The 19,285-nt window shown below is 34.1% G+C and overlaps 1 protein-coding gene and 1 pseudogene across 1 annotated transcript; both read left to right on the top strand.

The window, feature by feature from the left end:
* Nucleotides 1–2,906: 2,906 nt before the first annotated feature.
* LOC142643327 (laccase-15-like) lies at nucleotides 2,907–13,778 on the top strand (annotated as a pseudogene).
* Nucleotides 13,779–17,092: 3,314 nt separating this feature from the next.
* Nucleotides 17,093–17,596, top strand: LOC142644513 (uncharacterized). Its single transcript, XM_075819102.1, has one exon. The coding sequence runs from the start codon at nucleotides 17,093–17,095 to the stop codon at nucleotides 17,594–17,596; it is 504 nt and encodes a 167-aa protein (XP_075675217.1).
* The last annotated feature ends 1,689 nt before the right edge of the window (nucleotides 17,597–19,285 follow it).

The following is a 19,285-nucleotide window of genomic DNA, read 5'->3' on the forward strand; positions in this document are numbered from 1 at the left end:
TCCTTTGGTCCATTCATATTAAATTTGTGATACAGGTGACTTTTACAAATTTCGTCGGTGCCAGAGTTTGGTTTGAAAGGAAGAGAAAAGAAGGAAGAAAAATTAAATCATTTCCGTTGTTTGAATAAATGAATTAAATTTGTTAAGAAATTTATTATTTGGGTCCACATTTTTTCCCCACTTTGATTCATTTTCTCTTCTCTTTTATTCTCTCCCTTCAAACCAAACATAGGGTAAGGTCCGTTTAGTTAAATGGGTAAAAAAATGACAGGATAAAAAATAGTAGGAGAATAGAAAAGTTGAAAAATAGAAAAGATATTAATTTCACTCTTTTTTGTTTGATTGAAAGTAAAAAAAGTGAAGAAATGAAAAAAGTGAGTTTGCATAGATTTACTCATATATTCTTATTAAAAAATTATGCACAATTAAAATAAAAAAGTGACAAACAACCCAAAAAAAATGCAATCACCCAAATAAGTACTCATTAAATATAACAAAAAAGTAACACATTTATTTAGCAAACAAATTGTGCATGTCCAAATAGATGAAGGGAAAAATTAAAAAAAAAAAAAAGTAAACAAAGTAGTTGGACGAAATGAAGAAGAAGAAGAAAAAAAGAAGTAAAAAAAGCAAAGGCTACTAACGCGGTAAAGCCCATTTGCAAGTGTACTTAGGTATTTTTATCCATCAAGCAGCCTTATTTTCTCCCTTTAGTTATCTCTCTATTTTGGAGAGAAAACTTTTTGATAGGTCTAAGAAGAAAACATCTTGATCCTACTATTTATTTTCCTTCATCCCCACCTAACCAAACACATTCTAAAAAAGTTTTTATTTCTATTTTCTCTCCAAAGTTTTCCATTCACTCTATTTTAACTCTAAAGTGCAGTAATAACTACTAGTCAACAAAACAAGACAAATGTTACGCCCTTCAAAAAAAAAAACCTACGTTCATGACGTAAGTTATTATTAATTTTAATTTTAATTTATCACTAAAATTACTTTTATGTTCACCAATAACAGCTAATAAGAATTTACTACTTAAGATTTGTTATGAAAATATTGTGGATATAACATTTTTCACAAAAAAAAAAATTTATGAGTATTCTAAACTATTTTGAACAAGACAATTTTTTTTTCAAACGAAAGTTAACTTTCATTTGCTTGATAGATATAAAAAAAAAATTATAAATATATTTGGAAGTTTTATACTAAAATTGTGATACAAAAATAAAAATTAATTTATTTTCAAAATTTTAATTTTGTTCATTTTAATTTTTTTTTAAAATATAGCGAGAACGTCTATATACAAAAATCCAAAAGCTTATTTAATTTCCAAACAAAAAGCAAAGGCTAAATTACAAATTATTCTTTTTAATTTTGTATAAAATTCAATTCAGTCTTATAACTTTAAGTTCATTCAATTTGATCTTTTAATTTTTAACTTTATTCAACTCAATCATCTTATCATCTTTTTTTAATATTACTGTTAAAAGTTTAAAACTAGACCCAAAAATGATGTCACTTTAAAGATTACAAAAATTGCAATTCTAACAAAGATTAATGAAATGACTAAACAAAATAAAATTAAAAGTTAAATAACTGATTGAATGAAAGTAAAATTATAGAACTAAATTAAATTTTATTCAAAGTTAGATGATGCTACATGGTATAGATGCCATTTTTATATGGTGGAGAAAACTCAAAGTAAACTTTGAATGCATACATTAGCATGGTTTTCAGACCCAGACCGTTAAAAAGAGAGATTCAAGATTTTTACGGTCGAATCAAAATCAAAATCGATCGCAATGACGTCATAATTAATTTAATAATTATTTAAAATGTAAATAAATATATTAAATTAATACAAATACAAAATTTGACTAAATTAATTCCTAAATAAATATAAAGATGTATATTTCAAATGTATTTTTCACATTATATCTTTCATAAGATAAAAAAAAAAAAATTAAATCCAAATCAAACATAATAAATAAACAAATATATATAAGTACATAACAATGTCAGAGTCGATTTACTGATTATAAAAAAACATAGTTAAATCACTTAATTAAACCAAATAGTCAACCATTGTTATCAATTTTAAATATAATAGAAAATAATATTAAAATACTAAATAAGACAGTTTTTATTTATTATTGCTGAAACTAATTAAATAAGACAGTTGACGAAGCTTAAATTTACTGTAGTAGTATTGCTATTGTGAGACGCTGGCACTGCAACGCATGCATGAATAGAATAACAAAGCTAAATACATCTATACTTATGTGATTGTGATCCGACGTCTGTGGTACTAGGCCGACAGCTTTATCAAACAAAACAAAGACCAGAGGTCTCAGTCAAAAGAAAACAAAACAATACAAACAATGAAAGGAAGGGAGAAAGAGAGAAGAGAGTTGCTTTTCAGAGCGCCTGCTTTGGAGAGATCCGGTCACTCGTCGACTGGTGGTTGCAGCGGTCGGCAAGGGTGGAGGCTTTGATGAAGCATCTTAATTTGTATATATTGATTGATTTTTCTTAGAGGTTTTCTTAACAATAGTGATAAGGTGCTGTAAATACCTCCTTCACTGATTCTTCTACGTTAAATGGTCTTTAGAATTAAAAGAGCCGTCTTGATGAACGTCCGGTCAGGATTTCAAAACCGTAACATGCCGGTTTTTCCTGTGCTGGAAGGTAGAAATCACATGCACTGTTTCTAGGTAAGCAGAAGAATCACGTGACGTGATACATTTTTGGAGTTGAAAATTTGGTAATTATATATGAGGTCACTAGAACACCACGTACACATCTAAATTCTAAAGAGCAAAGACATTTTAAAAAAAAAAAAAATAGTCAGGAGTAACGCGTTTCACGTGTTAACCGTATATAAGACCCTTTCGGCTAGAGTAACGTCAAGTTCACAACAGAAAGAGTGAGCTGAGTCAGCTAGAGTAAAAGATATGAATTTCAAGAACAAAGAATGCCTGTTGAACTTTATTGGTTTTCTGTTTCTTGTTGCACAGTGTCTTTCCATGGTCAAAGGAGAGGTCCATTACTATGAATTTGTTGTAAGTACTTACCATATTATATATAAGCAGCGTTTGAATAAGCTGCATTTGCGTTTTGCTGAGCATTTTTTTTTTTTTTCTACAGCTAAGCACGCTAGGCACGGTTCATTGTTCATGAACCGTGATTCTTGGCTTATAAATAGTACCACGTAATCAATAACTTTTTAATTATTTTTTTATTATTTTTAGTTTTCAGTTTTATTTATAGTTGTCTTTTTATTTGCACGGACTATAATAGCAAAGTGTTTTCCTGTTTTGGAATGATTCTAAGAAGTTGCAGAATTTACTATATAAGATTTATAAGCTGACATAGCAGGGTGGTTGATACCATACCAGTACCGGCCAATGTACCGGTATTGATACACTTCAATTTTGTACCGAAAAAAATACCGGCCGCGTACCGGTTATACCGGCCAATTTTGGGCAATACTGGCCGGTACCGGGCGTACCTGCTGGTACAGAAAAAAAAACTTTTTTTTTTTTGTAATTTTTGAATTTTTGTAAGGACACAATGGTAACTTATTTACATTAACTTATTAGTATTATTTGTTTTCTTAGTATGCAATGAACAACTAAGCTTTCTATTTTTTATATTGTGTTTTTTTTCTTCCTTTTAATTGATACTAAAGTCTAAAACCATGAATAATTTGTTCTAAATTGAGGTAATGTTTTATGATAAACTTTTATATTTACTATAATATAAGTGAAATATTATATACTTATAAACATAGTTATAGAGATTTTGGTGTGTGTATATAATATATATATATATATATATATATATATATATATATATATATATATATAATAACGGTAAACCCGAAACGGTACACTGATATTGACCGGTATCCGAAATATATCTTAACTCGCAGTGGCTAAGATAAAAGCGCCGATCTAATATTGACTTCCTTGTGACATAATACTTATACTAATCACATGAAAAAATGTTGATATTTATTTATTATGTTGTTGAAATTCATCAACTATGTTCATTATTACGTTAGTTTGTAACATTTTGTAGTAAAATTTGAAATAATTTTAACATTTTACTTTCCAATATTGTGGGTTTGAATGGATAAGCTTATCACCTGGATTGGAGAATAATAGCCTGATTTTTTTTGTTACATTAATTTGATTATCAATATATTCTTCTTATTTCGCAGCTTGCGGAGAAAAACTTCACGAAGTTGTGTAACACAACAAGCAAGTTAGTTGTAAATGACAGTATTCCAGGGCCAGTAATACGGGTACACAAAGGGGACACAGTATATGTCAATGTTCACAACCAAGGTTATTATGGGGTGACCATTCATTGGTAAGCTCAATCACTCTTCTCACACACACACACACACATATATCAAAACGGTTCTTTAACATGAGTTCTATGAACTCACATTACTAAGGGAAAAAAAAAAAAAAAACCAAACATAACTAATGCAAGCAAGAATATTTTTATTACTCTATCTCTTACATAAGTACTGCTCAACAAGATTCGCATCCTTGGATAATTTTATGGTTCTTATAGGCATGGTGTAAAACAACCAAGAAATCCATGGTCAGATGGCCCAGAATACATCACACAATGTCCTATTGAACCAGGATCAAACTTTACATATGAGGTCATATTTTCCACCGAGGAGGGAACGCTTTGGTGGCACGCACATAGTGATTGGACACGAGCCTATGTTTATGGTGCCATTGTTATCTTGCCTACTATTGGAACAACTTATCCATTTCCCAAACCAGATGATGAGGATATAATCATTCTTGGTATGCTTATATTTTTAGATCTCTCAATCCCACTATATTTTAATATATAAAAAATACTTTCAGCTCTGCTCAATAAAGAGTCAACATCATTTTGCCCTTATGGAAAAGATATGAATGTGATGCTAGTGATGTGAGTTGAAATTGTGTATACAGTTATTAAATTTATATCTAACCTATATGTTTAGTCCAACATGCCCAATAAAAATGGCCTAAGTTCAACATATCGTATCAATCTAACATTATCTAAGGCTTAAAAAAAAAATTAAATATAAGAAAGGAAAAATAAAAATAGAAAGTAAAATTTCAAAATTGAAACTTGTAAGATACACGTGATTGCCTTGGAAATAGAAGAGAGTTGACGTGGACAATAACTCTACTTCTTATCCCAGCCACAACTTTTAACTTTCAACCATTTCTTATTTTTTATTGTTTTTTCTTTTGCTTACTTTTTTCTCCTTCATCTCCTTCTCTACTAAGTAGTCAGTTTTCTCTTTCTTCCATAAAATGACAACTTGTCCAACCAAGCTTCAGTTCTGCTCATCCCAACTAAAGCAGCGCTGCTAGTTCCACTACCATGCCTCTATTTACCTTTGGTTCATGTTTTTTTTGTTTGTTTTTTATTTTATTTTTGGTTTAAATGAAAAAAAAATTGCAGAAGGAACCATTTCGGGCTGGAATACATTTTTCGACCGGAATGGCGAAAATGGGCCAAAATGGCTGGTACTTTTCGAAATGGTCTGGTATTTAGAGTGAGATGAAACAGGGGGTGTTTTCTGTATTGGAGTGAGTTCCGGAATGGAAAATACCGGCCCTACCGACCGGTACGAAGTTATTAAATATGATTTTTGTTATTTTTTTAATAAGTTTTCTTATAATTTATTATACTATTTTTGTAACAAAAATCTTAGCTTTACATGTTGTGCATTCATAATGTGATTTAAAGTAGTTTTTGTTCTATTATTTTAATATCTTTTTTTTTTGTTCATTAAATTTAGAAGTTCTTTAGGCGTTGTAATTTGACTCCCTCCAATTCAATCCACCATGTAGCTTTGGAAATTGTAACTATTTACAATGAATTGTATTGACTAATAAATCAAATTATTAAATTTATCTTGAAGAACATAAAGTACAACACATGAGGAATTAGACTTAAATTTTGTCCATTATTAATTTTTTAAAATTAATACGTGGTTGTTCATTAAACAATGTATGTCACGAGACTAATTCTAATATGTTAAAATTCATGTTCAAATGAATGAAAAGCAAAATGAAACTTGATTGTCGGGAGCTCTCTTAATGGATGCATGAACCTACTCTAAGCCTTCTCATATGTCCAAAAATCATGTGTCATATCTTTAGGTATTGGTCAATGAATGAATAATATTATGCTAGTGTATTTCTAATTAAGTTTTGTTGAAAATGCAGAGGTTCATTGTACGGTGGAAATTTAGTAGCCGAATTGGATTACGACCTAATATATGGCAATGACTTGCCACACTCTATTGGTTACACCATAAATGGCGAACCAGGTGATTTTGGTCCATGCTCCAAAGGTATGATAATATATTATATTTTAGATTTTATAGCTCGAAATACTGCGAATTAAGATCTTCTTGAGTTCTTTTAATTTTGATCTTATATATTTTTGTAATAAAAGGTTCAGATTAAATTATGTCATCAATCTACTAGCAAGAATCTTAAAATAATAATGTCACATTTAAAAGAATCAATTAAATTGATATGTTATATTTTGAAAATTTGATTTTATTTTGAAATTTTCAAAAATTGAAAAACTTAAATCCAAGACTTAGTCTTACTGTCGATCTCTAACCGGAGGCAAGTTTCTTTAATTTTTACTTGTTTCGCAGTCTCAATATCTCTCAATTTCACGTAAATCTATGAGATTGAAGCTGAATTAGCTTTCTTCTTTCATTTTTTAGTTTTTAATTGCCTGAAAATACGGATTTGCATGTGCTAAATAAAATTTTATAAGAACAATAAGAACTTAACTAAATGCAAGCAGACTCAAATGAACTAGGCACAATAGAAGTATAAATGTGGGGAGTGAAAGAACCTAAGTGGGTATTTGGGCCTTGGGCTTTATCAATGGACGCTAGTTCGTTCTTGACTAAAGGCCTTTAGGGCCATGAGTTGGCTCACAAGCCGAGGGCCCGAGGATTCATCCGAGGAAGAGTCACTCCTCGGACAGACCAGTGACTACTTGGAGGTTCACTAGAAAGATCAAGGCAGAGTTCTGGAAAGACTTTAGGTTACGGAGGGAGTCCAAATACCCTCTAGACATTTCGTTGTAAGAGAAATATCTCAGGAAAAGGCTGCTGCCTCTACGTTAAAGACCCTGCACCTACCTCCCTAGCCGCATTAATGGGGAAGTGACCCCTGAATAGTGGAGTTCAGCCTTCTGGCTAGTATTTAAATATTTCAAGAAGGTGGTAGAAAGAAATTGTGGGTGACACGTGGATAAAGGGAGAAGGAAAGGAAGTATATAAGGGGAAAAGGGGGTAGCAGAGAGAGGGGGGGGGGGTTTAAAGGGAACTTAAGAAGGACTAGAAGCTGTAATCTTTATAAGAAAAAAGAGAAATAATATACAAAAGGTCCTCGGCCTACGTCCGAGGAGGTTCATTTTTCTCTATTTGTCCACTGTTTATAAATATTGTAATATTTTGGCCCATTCATCAAGTTTCGAGCACCATCGAATTAGATTGAGAACCCACACTCTACAAATTGAATTGTTTAAGGCTCATTGGGCCTGAGCCCACGTATATTTTTGGGTCCAGATGCAATTGTGCACTTACAATAAACACAACTGTAATTAATTGTGGGTTTCAAGCATATAAAAATGCTCCAAATTGTAATGTTTTCGAGATCTAATAATTAAGCACTAATTGCAACTAGGGATGGAAATTTTTATCCATATTCATGAACTCACTCATTAACCACCTAATTTGGATAAGTCTTAACTCAATCCATTTGAATATTTGGGTTGAATGGGTAAAGACCCATTAGGTTATTTAATTATATGGATCTTAATGGATAAACCTACCAATACCCACTAAAACCCATCTAAAATTTAAATAAGCAACAGAAAATCTAAATTTCTAGAAAATGACCAAAATACCCCTGAAATCTAAAAAAAGACCAAAATACCCCTAAAACCTACAAAATGACCAAAATACCCTCAACATCTAAAAATCACCAAAATACCCTCCGAAACCTAAATGATCGAAATACCCTTGACTCATTAGGGGGTATTTTGGTCATTTTTAGGTTTTGGAGGTATATTGGTCATTTTTTAGGTTTTAGAGATATTTTAGTCATTTTAAAGGTTTCATGTTTTTTGCTCATTTTACAAATTTTGGGGGTAATTTGGTCATTTTAGGGGTTTTTGAGCATATTTGGTGATTTTAGAGATATCAAGGGTATTTTGGTAATTTTAGAGGCTCCATGGGTATTTTTCTCAGTTTAGAGATTTTGGTGATATTTTGTTCATTTTAGAGATTTTGGGGATAATTTGGATGTCCAAGGGTATATTGGTAATTTTGGAAGTGTAGGGGTATTTGGATCATTTTGGGTATTTAAGGGTATTTAGGTCATTTTGGAAGTTATGAGGGTATTCAAGTAGTTTTAGAGGTATTTGGGTCATATTAGATTAAATGAGTGGGTATTGGGTAATTAATTTATATATAAACGGGTCATAAATTGGTAAATGGTACATTACACACCCAACTCATTTATAACCCAACCTGCCCATTTACCACCCCTAATTGCAACACATTATGTTAATGTGGTATCCATTTCATTGAGTAAAATGCAAGCACATAATAAGTATATAATTTTATTTATTATTTTTTGAGAAGAATAAGTAGATAATTTCATTGGAACAAATTGAAATTGAGAGAGAGAGAGAGAGAGAGAGAGAGAGAGAGAATGTTATGTGGGTTTGATGATTAAGATCTATGTGATTGGGTTGGGCCGGACTCCATCTTGATCCAAGTTCTCTATCGTTGCTGCTGTTGAGATCTTGTTTGAGACAGGCTTGTGCTATCAATGTCAGCACGACAGTGAGAGTAGAAGTGGAGAAGGACGAGAGGTACAATAGTGAAATTGGTTCTTAGATCTGGGTCTTTTCAAGTTTTTGAAAACTAAAATAAATTAAAAAAATTCAAAATCTGACATGTTAATTTTTTTTAATTGCTAATATTGCATCATTATTTTAAGGTTTTTGTTAATGGATTAATGACACGGTATAATCAGCATAGTTAGTAAAATACGGTATGAGTTTAATATGACAAGCATTAGGACGAGTATAGTTCGACATCTTTCAAAAAAGTACGTTTCCAAAATTCAACATAAAAATATGAAAATAGAGAAAAAACGGTACGTGTATGTTACAGGTATGTTACGTTTGTTTTTTTAAAAAAAGTAACAAAAATACGTAAACATTTACCGTAACTTTTTTTAGATAAATACAATCATTTTTGTATCATAACCTTTTTAACTCCTATCAAGTGTGATTTAATCTTTAGAACATTCAAATAAAATTTATATTTTTTGAGAACAATGCAAGAGAAATTACAAAATTTATTTTATAGGTCATATAAATTGACGCGTCACGAATTATAAAAAGTAATTTAAACACTCGTTATTATTTTTATAAAACAACACCAATCGCATTTATTGTCTCATCAATTATTAAGTTTTCGTAGTATGAGTAGTGTTATGTTCATAACATTTTTTACAAAAATTCTATAGCAAATCCTTGATGACAAGCTATTATTGGTGAGTGAGAAAGTGATGTTAATGGTGGACCTAAATTATAACAAGCAACAATTTACTACTTAGATTTTGTTGTAAAAATATTGTATATGTAGTATTCCTGAGTAATATGTGTTGGCACTAGTATTAGAGTATTTAAGATAATAATAATAATAATAATAAATCCTAAACACGGATATTTTGGCACTAGGAACAATGACATAGACTTGGAATATGTGTTTTGTCAGGTTTATATTTTAAATATATTAAAAATGACTTTTAGGGTCTGTTTGGGAACAATTTATTTAGCTGAAACTGAAATTTTTTTTATGAAAATACCGTAGATAAAATTAAAATTTAGCTAAAATAATACAAATAACCCATGAATAGTACCAAAAAGTGCAATAGGACGCATAAATAGTAGCAAAAATAAGCCAAATAGTAAAATAAGCTGCCCAATATAAGCTTATCCCAAACGCAACCTTAGCCTCATTTAGTGTTGAACATGTATTCGTTTTATTGAGATTTTTTAATATTTTATATTCCTTGTCTGATGCAACAACCAACAAGTTTCAATAAAAAGCTGATTTTTTAACATTTAACAAACCCAAATGTAATGAGCCAATTTTTACACTATTTGTATTTAATGCTTATTGTACATTTAAACTTAAAGTAACGTGTTTAGTTATGTTTGTAAACAGTATGTAAGATGCAAGTAACTTTAATTTTAATGGATGTACGCCAATTGTTCGTGTACTTTATGCATATTTACCAATTGTGATAATCAAAACCGTTTATTATAAAATAAAAGGTCAAGATTAAAATAACCCTATGTGATAGAATTCCCTAGAATCTTAGTCCAAAATATCTACCCTGTCGGATCATTTTGTTACAGAAAAGTCTAAATCTATGACAAAAATTTTACAAACTAAACTAATGTGGTAATAAATAAGATGAGAAATGCTAAAAATGAGATGGAAAATGTTAAAGGTACTACAAGTTTTGCTAAAGGGCTTTATGTAGCAGAATATATATGGCAATGAATGTGATTGGTGGGTTTCAACTAGCTCATAAATATTCATTTGAATCACCTCTTTATAATTTGTGGCTCATCAGTTTGTAAGCTCAATTTAGTAAACTTGTAGTACTTGCAACATTACTCTTAATGAGATTTGTTTCACTTCAATAAGATAAAGAAGAAAATTTTACTATATAACCTATACAAATTGATGTGGCAATGGATGTAATTGGTGAATGTCAAAAACATAATAAATGAATATCAAAATCTTTTTTTTTTCTTTTTCTAATTGGTGACACATTAATTTCTACCGTAGTAAAAATTATAGTATCAATAGAATCACTTGTAAGATAGTTATGACTTATGACTATTTGAATTATTTTTTGTGATTGGTGACACATTAGTTTGGAAGACCTATATAGTAAAATCTATAGTATTCCTATCATCACTCTTTGTAGTATCCCGTGCATCTCTCTACTACATAATCTTTACAAGTTGACATTTTACTAATCACAAAAAAGTGGTTACATATTCATTTATTAGGTTTTTTAAGTCCATGATCATATTCATTGTCATGTCAGTTTATAAAATTTATTTAGTAAAATTTTTATATATTTAACATTATTCATAAATAAATCACACATTGGAATTAATTGAGTCATAATCTTAATGTTGTAGAAACAACATACCGTCGGGTGGTTGATCACGGCAAGACCTATCTTCTTCGTCTAGTCAACTCAGTCGTGGCAGCAAATATGTTCTTTGCAATAGCTGAACACAACTTCACAATTGTTGGAATGGATGCAAGTTATATCAAACCCATAACTACTAGTTACATACTGATAAACGCAGGACAAACCATGGATATTCTACTCATAGCAAATCAGACTCTTGGCCATTATTATATAGCTGCTCGACAATTCTGGAGCCAAGAGGCGGATCTTAATAATTTTGACCAATTCAATGTCACCGCGATCATCGAATACAGAGGAAAGTACACTATTCCCTTATCTCATTCCTTTCCATGTACACTTCCCAGCTTACAAAGACTTAACAAGTGCCATGAAATACTCAAACCTTTTTAGAAGCTTAGCAAGCAAAGACCATCCCGTTAATGTCCCCTTAAACATAACCACCGAGAATGTTTATTACGGCTTTCCATGGCTGAAATTGAATGTAAAAATACTACATGCATGGCAACCGGTGAAGAAATTATAATAGCTACAAGCGTGAATAACATAAGTTGGAATAACCCAGTTCCTACCGATATACTCGCTTGCTTATTACGTGTTTTTCTCCCTCTTTCCCTCTTTTATTTTATATATATTTTTTAATATAGATTGCATTGTTTTTATAAAGAACAAAGTATACAGCTTCAATTCTTTTTCATTTCTTCCTTTACGATTGCAATTGCAGTTTTTGGTAGTTTATTTTCATATTATTTATCAGCAAATTAGTTTTTAGTAACTTTATGTTAAATGCATGACAAAAAAAATAAAAACTGGTTTATTTTTAAAAGGCTAGAAGTTAGATAATGAAAAAAAGAAAAGAAAAAAAGAGCAAAACCTTACTCACACTGCATGTCCTATGATGCCATAGTAGCGATAATTAAAAACTAAGAATAAAATACTATGACTTTTACTCAAACGACCATGTAGAGTTTGATAATTACTTGGTCCTCTTCCATGTAATCAATATATGTTTTAGTTATCTTTTTAGAGTTGTGATTATTGGAACAATAGGTGCAGATAATGATCAACATTCAAGTCAACCTTATCTGAATAACAAGCTACACCACAATGAGAGATAGTAGGGATAGATATTTAATTCAAAGTCAAATATATCTGCTCTAGGCAAATACTTGTACTTATCTGACCTACTAAAGTCATGTCTATGTAATGTACTATATATATTAACAATAGCAATAGAGGAAATTCATTCGGCCAAAAGCATTCTATTATTTTATTGTTTTAGTGATATTATGGTTGAGAGATTAATTTTTTTTATTTTAAATTGTGCATTTTATTAAAGGACTTTTGCCAAACATTGCATAGATTACTGACTAGGTATGAATATTTTATCAAAATGCAACATGATTATCCTTCTACCATATATGACAATACATTTTGATATTTGATTATATTAAAATCTTTCATGCAGGAATATTAGTGGGGTTTACACTACAGATTTCCCAGACCAACCCCTTTATTATTATAACTTCACATCTTCCGAACTTCCGCATTCTCTGGCAATAGCAAACCTTGGGACCAAGGTGAAGGTGTTGAATTATAATGAAGCCATTGAGGTTGTTTTTCAAGGTACCAATATATTGGGCGCTGGGTATCATCCAATGCATTTGCACGGGCATAGCTTTTACGTGGTTGGAAGTGGTTATGGAAATTATAACAATGAAACCGACCCAAAAAATTTTAATTTGGTTGATCCAGTCGCAGTTAATACCTTTGGTGTGCCTAAGAATGGATGGCTTGCCATCAGATTTGTAGCAAACAATCCAGGCAAGTTATTTTATCACTATCTTATACGTTTAGTTTATATTATTATAAAAAGTGCATGCATTAGAGACAGAACATTTGTTGGCTCAAGATCTTGTAACCACAAATAAATATGGATAATTTTTTTAAAATAAGTTTAAGGGGGAAGATGAGATCAAACTTGTAGAAAAAAAAAGGTTGCTACTGACTTAAGGGGAGGGGGGAGGGGGGAGGGAAAATGAATCGCAAATGGTTGGTCTAAGAATTGTGTATGTTAACATCAATAATATTTGGCAGGTGTGTGGTTTTGGCATTGTCATGTAGATAGACATATGACTTGGGGTATGGCTGCTGTTTTTATCGTAAAGAATGGAGGCACTACTGAGACAAGTATCCGCAAACCTCCTCCTCACTTGCCTCCATGTAATGTTCCCTTAAAATCGCAGGTCCAAAACAATGATGGATCAGATGGAAAAGAAAATCAAACAATTTTTATCTAAATGGATTGATTTACTTTTTATTTTTATTTTTGATGAATGTATGGATTGATTTACTTATGTAATAAGTTTATTGAACATTGTATTGCCTTAATTATTTGTACTTCCTAGTCAAGAGAAATTATTCAATAATCTCAGAGCAATGCTCCTTCATTTCACATAATAGTGAATCTCGCAATTAAGTTTATAGTGTGATACACCGTTCGTGTGCTCGTGCTCCTGCATGATTGGTATACACATACACATGATTGGAGCTTGATGCCATGAGTTGGTAGTTTCTCCACATGTACATGCCTTTGCTCCCATGGTCACATATTTCTTCTACTTTCCCTTGCTTGCCTCACATGACACATGTTAGGTTTTGAGTTTGTAATTAATGTTGACAAACCATGACAAAAACTAAGTCTCATTGGTTTAGAATGGTCTACATTGAAGTCTATGACAAAAAACTCATGCTCGTGATGAAAAAAATGAGTTACAATATGTTTCATTCGATTGGTACTCGATCGATCGAAAGTCATTCGATTGATACTCGATCGATCAAGAGTCGCATATTAGCAAAAAATCAGCAAACATAAAAAGCCCATAACTTGACCGTTTGAAGCCCAAATCGCATGCCCTCTTTTCCAGTATTTAAAAAACATTATAAGCTAACCCTAGAGAGGTTTTTCAAAGTTTTTTAGAGAGATTAGAGTGCATCTTGTGCCTCTTTTGTATATCTAGGGATTTGTACCCAAAAGCTCTCTAAAGTCTTCTACCGGTGTTATTACTTGAAGAATCTCAAGATTCGGTATTGTAGAAGTTGCTGCATACAAGATCAATGTTTGAGGAGATCCAAAACGTTTAAGTGGAGTCTCAAAGAGACAAGTGTGGGTGCTTGTATTGCAAAGGCCTAATAGAGAAGGAATTCATGGATTCGGAGCTTGCACGTGGTTATGTTAGTAAGTTCTACATATGGTAGCAATAGGATGTTAGTGGTCTAAGTCTTATTGTAAACTCTGATTTTCTATAGTGGATTTGTTTTTTACCTTGAGGATAGTTAGGTTAAATCCTCCCCAGGTTTTTTGCCGGTTTGGTTTTCCTAAGTGATCATATTATTGTGTTCTTTATTTTCCGCTGCTTTACATGATATGACTTTATTGTTTTAACCTAGATTTGAATAATAAACCTAAGTAATCACTTGGTTAATTAATTAGGTTAAACAATCTAGTTTATAGGGGTCTAAAACTTTACAACACATAGACTCACACCCATATCACACCCATGCTTTAGATACAAGTGCTCATCTTTTGAGTCATTAGGATAACTTATTTTCCATCTAGTTGAGCAACGATATGAAGGCTAGTTATGACTGGGCAAACTTAGGGTGCCTAACCTCTTCTCATCTTGTATCCTAACGTTGAATCTAGTTCGATAGAAAGACCTTCATGAAGTCATGTTTTAGGTCTTGAACCTATAATTAGGTGGCGACTCCTCCATCTCTTTTTAAGTTGCTTTGTGTACTCTTAGGCTCACGTTAGTTTTGAATCTAAAACCACTTTTTAGGAAGATTGAGTACCGCGTATCCCACTTTCGCGAGAAAAAACTGACATACCAATCTCTCACAAAAGGGGATATGAATCATGAAACTTACAGGTTGCTAGGCTAAATATGCTTTAATACCGTGTTTTGGAAAAAGCATGTATCAAGTTTCTTACTTCTAAACCCTCACATGTTATATACACACACACACACACTCTAATTTATTGTATTGGCCCTAAATATATACTCATTATAATATTTAAAAATTATTAATTTTTCTTTCAAAAAAATTATTAAAAAAAAAAACCATGAACCCAAATCAAATTTTCTCAGATTTTCAAATCCCATCAAATCAACCCAAGAAATATTTAAAAAAAAAAAAAAAAAAAACAGCAACCTAATACCACAAATACACCAATCATAAAGCCACCCAAATAGCACCCATTATCATTGAGTTCAACCACCAAACCTTCAACGACTTGTCACCAATGACACAGTGACAAGTGACAACAAACCTGATTCTAGGTGGTGACTAAGGTTAAGGTTGGTCTTGCTATCAAAAACCATGCATCTAATCCATACACATGGTGCAAATTGGATGGAAGGACTAACAGTAACAACAAATGTGGGCATAACAAGTAAAACCTGAAAGACCAAAAATTTTGCTCTTTGTTTTTAGTTGCAAAATTATTGATAAGGATAATACTAGAAGGATGTTAAAATCATTCATGTAAGACGAAGCCAACATTCCCAATAAACTCATCAACCCTATTTGTGCTTTCATAGACATAGACGACTCCACCTCAAGGTCGAAAACTCCATCTTTAAATTAACGAAACCTATATAAGACAACCAGAATGCTTAGACGAGGTAAGAAGATGACGGAAGGAAGCTAACGGGAATAAAGAAACCTTTGACGGGTCTGACAATACCTTGCTTGGCTTCCACGTATAAGTATATAAGGAAACATCTTGCGCCCCACGATTAACCCTAATCGAGAGGATTCCTACAAGGAAAGGATCCCGCAAGATACGCTTATTAATGAGAATTTTCCCTACAAGGAAAGGCCTTCTTCACCAAGGAACGAATGTCAATTCTACACTACTATAAAAACCTTAAAGCCCTCAAAAATCAAGGTACGCATAATTCTCCCTAGCTCTAGTACTCTAGAGCAGTGAAAGTTCTCTGACTTAACCTTCGGAGGGTATTTGGCCGGTACCACATCGGTACTCTCTTGAGATCTTCTTTTCCTGTGTTGTGCAGGTGTTGTCTTAAGCACGTGAGGACCGTGTGACTTACTGACGATTTTTGGCATCATCAGTTGGCTCTGTTTGTGGGAATCAGGAACTTGTAAGCCATACTACCACCTCCCAGACAAAGAGTTGCATGATACTTACTCACTCGATGACGACCACCATCAAGGAGACGAACCACGTACCACAGCCCTCGAGAGATAGGTTCAGACTCTTACTGTGGCCGTGGAACACCTTACCAAGCAAAACCATGACCTGGAAGAATAATTGCGCCAAAGGAATGCATGGCCTAACACTCAAGAGGGGGACCAATAAGGTACCAGTGCAGAGGTTAGAGACCAAAAAGGGCCAGAAGGCAGCAACGCCCCAACAAGACAAGAGCGACAGGACACAAACCGTCCGTTCGCAGTAGATACGGCTCCACCACACATGGTCACAGAGATGCAAATGATGAAGGAATGGATGGACTTCATGATGAACACCCTCAGAGGATGGGTGTCTAGCAACCTCGATGAGTTGATTTATCGAATTGACCCACCATTCATCGCATCTGTCACTTTGTTCCCCCTTTCATCGAAGTTCCGCATGCCACAAGTAGAGGCCTACGACGGATCTAAGGATCCCTTAGATCACCTAGAGTCAGACCCTGACGCACCTGCAAGGAGTGGCAGATGAGATCATGTGTAGGGCCTTCCCCACTACGATGAGGGGACCCGTGAGGGTTTGGTTCAGCAGGTTGACACCCAACTCCATTAGTACCTTCAAGGAGTTGAGCGCCCAATTTTCCTCACACTTTATCGGGAAACACAATTATAAGAAGTCCACCGCCTGCCTAATGAACATCAAGCAACGAGAGGATGAAACGTTGAGATCTTACATTAGCCACTTTAACAAAGAGGCCCTCTCGATTAATGAAGCTGGCGACAAGATACTCGTGGCTGCATTCATGAATAGGTTATGGAAGGGTAAGTTTCTATTTTCCTTATACAAAAACAACCCAAAGACTATGTCAGACGTACTCTATAGGGCAACTAAGTACATGAACGCGGAAGATGCGCTGTCGGCCCAAGAAGAGAAGCCTAAGAAGAGGGAAAGACAAGAGGAAGCATGGCAGGACAGGGGCAAAAGACAACAAGGACTAGAGACCGATGGGAGGATAGGCGCTCCAAACCCCCCATTGGGAGGTTCACAAGTTTCACCTCGTTGACCGCCCCGATTGACCAAGTCCTAATGCAGATCATGGACAAAGGATCCCTGACATTTCTCGGCAAGCTGAAGGGAGAGCCCAATAAGAGATCCAGAGACAAGTATTGCCTCTTTCACCAAGATCATGGTCATGACACATCTGACTGCTACAACTTGAAGCAATAAATAGAGGCTCTTATCAGACAAGAAAAGTTGCAAAGGATCGTAAGCAAAGAAAGGATGGATGCACTGCAAGAACAGGTTGCTTGAAGGGAGAACGAGCACCCTAGGTTGCCCATAGGAGACATAAGGATGATTATGAGAGGATCTACAGCTTCTGGCTCGTCAAAAAACCCGCAAAACCTACCTAAGGATGGTTCAAAATGTCCAGTTGATGAGCTTCGTCCCAAAGATGGCACGGGTCGACAACCCCATCATTGGATTCTCAGAGGAAGACGCTCGACGTCTCCACCACCTGCATGATGATGCACTTGTCGTTACCATACAGATGGGGGACTACAACACACACCTGGTTCTAATTGACAACGGAAGCTCTACTGACATCCTTTACTACCCGGCGTTCTAGCATATGAGGATTGAAAGAGAATGGTTGTTTTCGACCAATGCCCCGCTCATTGGGTTCAGGGGAACAAGAGTATATCCCCTCGGTGCAGTCACATTGCCTATAACAGTTAGTGATTATCCACAACAAATCATAAATGATGTAACATTCCTTGTGGTCGACTGCTCGTCTGCCTACAATGCCATCCTAGGACGACCTACCCTTAACTCATGGAAGGTCGTGACTTCAACTTATCACCTGATGATTAAGTTCCCCATCGAGTATGGAGTTGGAGAAGTACGCGGGGATCAAGTAGCGGCACGTGAGTGTTACATAGCAATGTTGGAGATGGACGACCATTTACAGGCCATGAGTATAGAGGAGCAGCAAACGGTTGTAGAACTCATTGAAGGATTGGAAGAGATACCCCTCAACAACTCCAGGCCTGAACGAACGACTAGGATCGACACTCTCACCAGTCCGCCAATTTGTTAAGTGCTCACAATGCTTCTAAAAGAAAACCAAGACGTCTTTACCTGGAGCCATGAAGACATGCACGAGTTGACGCTTCAATCATGGTGCACAGGTGGAATGTGTCACCCATTTTTCCCCCTATCCGTAAGGGGAAGCAAGTGTTCGCCTGTGAATGAGACCAAACTATAGTGGAAGAAGTAAGAAAGTTGCAAGATGCAGACTTCATTAGAGAAGTATACTACCCTGATTGGCTGGCCAACATGGTGATGGTCAAGAAAGCCAATGGTAAATGGAGGATGTGCGTAGACTTCACAGACCAGAACAAAGCGTGCCCTAAGGATAGCTACCCCCCTCCCATGGGTCGATGTCTTAGTAGACTCTACAGCTCAACACCAGTTACTGAGCTTCATGGATGCTTTTTCTAGCTACAACCAAATCAAATTGGACAAAGCCGATCGGGGAAGACTTCATTCATCACCACCCAAGGCCTCTTTTGCTACAAAGTAATGTCGTCCGGCCTTAAGAACGCAGTGCAACTTATCGTAGGCTAATGAACAAGATGTTTGCACATCGATTGAAGAAACGTCCAAGTCTACGTTGATGACATGCCGGTAAAAAGCCGAAGTGAGGACAACCACTTGGACAACCTCAAGGAGACCTTCGGCACCCTCTCGC

This window comes from Castanea sativa, chromosome 7 (assembly GCF_040712315.1).
Source record: "Castanea sativa cultivar Marrone di Chiusa Pesio chromosome 7, ASM4071231v1".
In the NCBI taxonomy this organism is placed as follows: domain Eukaryota; kingdom Viridiplantae; phylum Streptophyta; class Magnoliopsida; order Fagales; family Fagaceae; genus Castanea; species Castanea sativa.

Bases quoted from the DNA above. Each gene is read 5' to 3' on its own strand.
- LOC142644513 (XM_075819102.1), top strand. From the start codon at position 17,093: ATGAGGGGACCCGTGAGGGTTTGGTTCAGCAGGTTGACACCCAACTCC.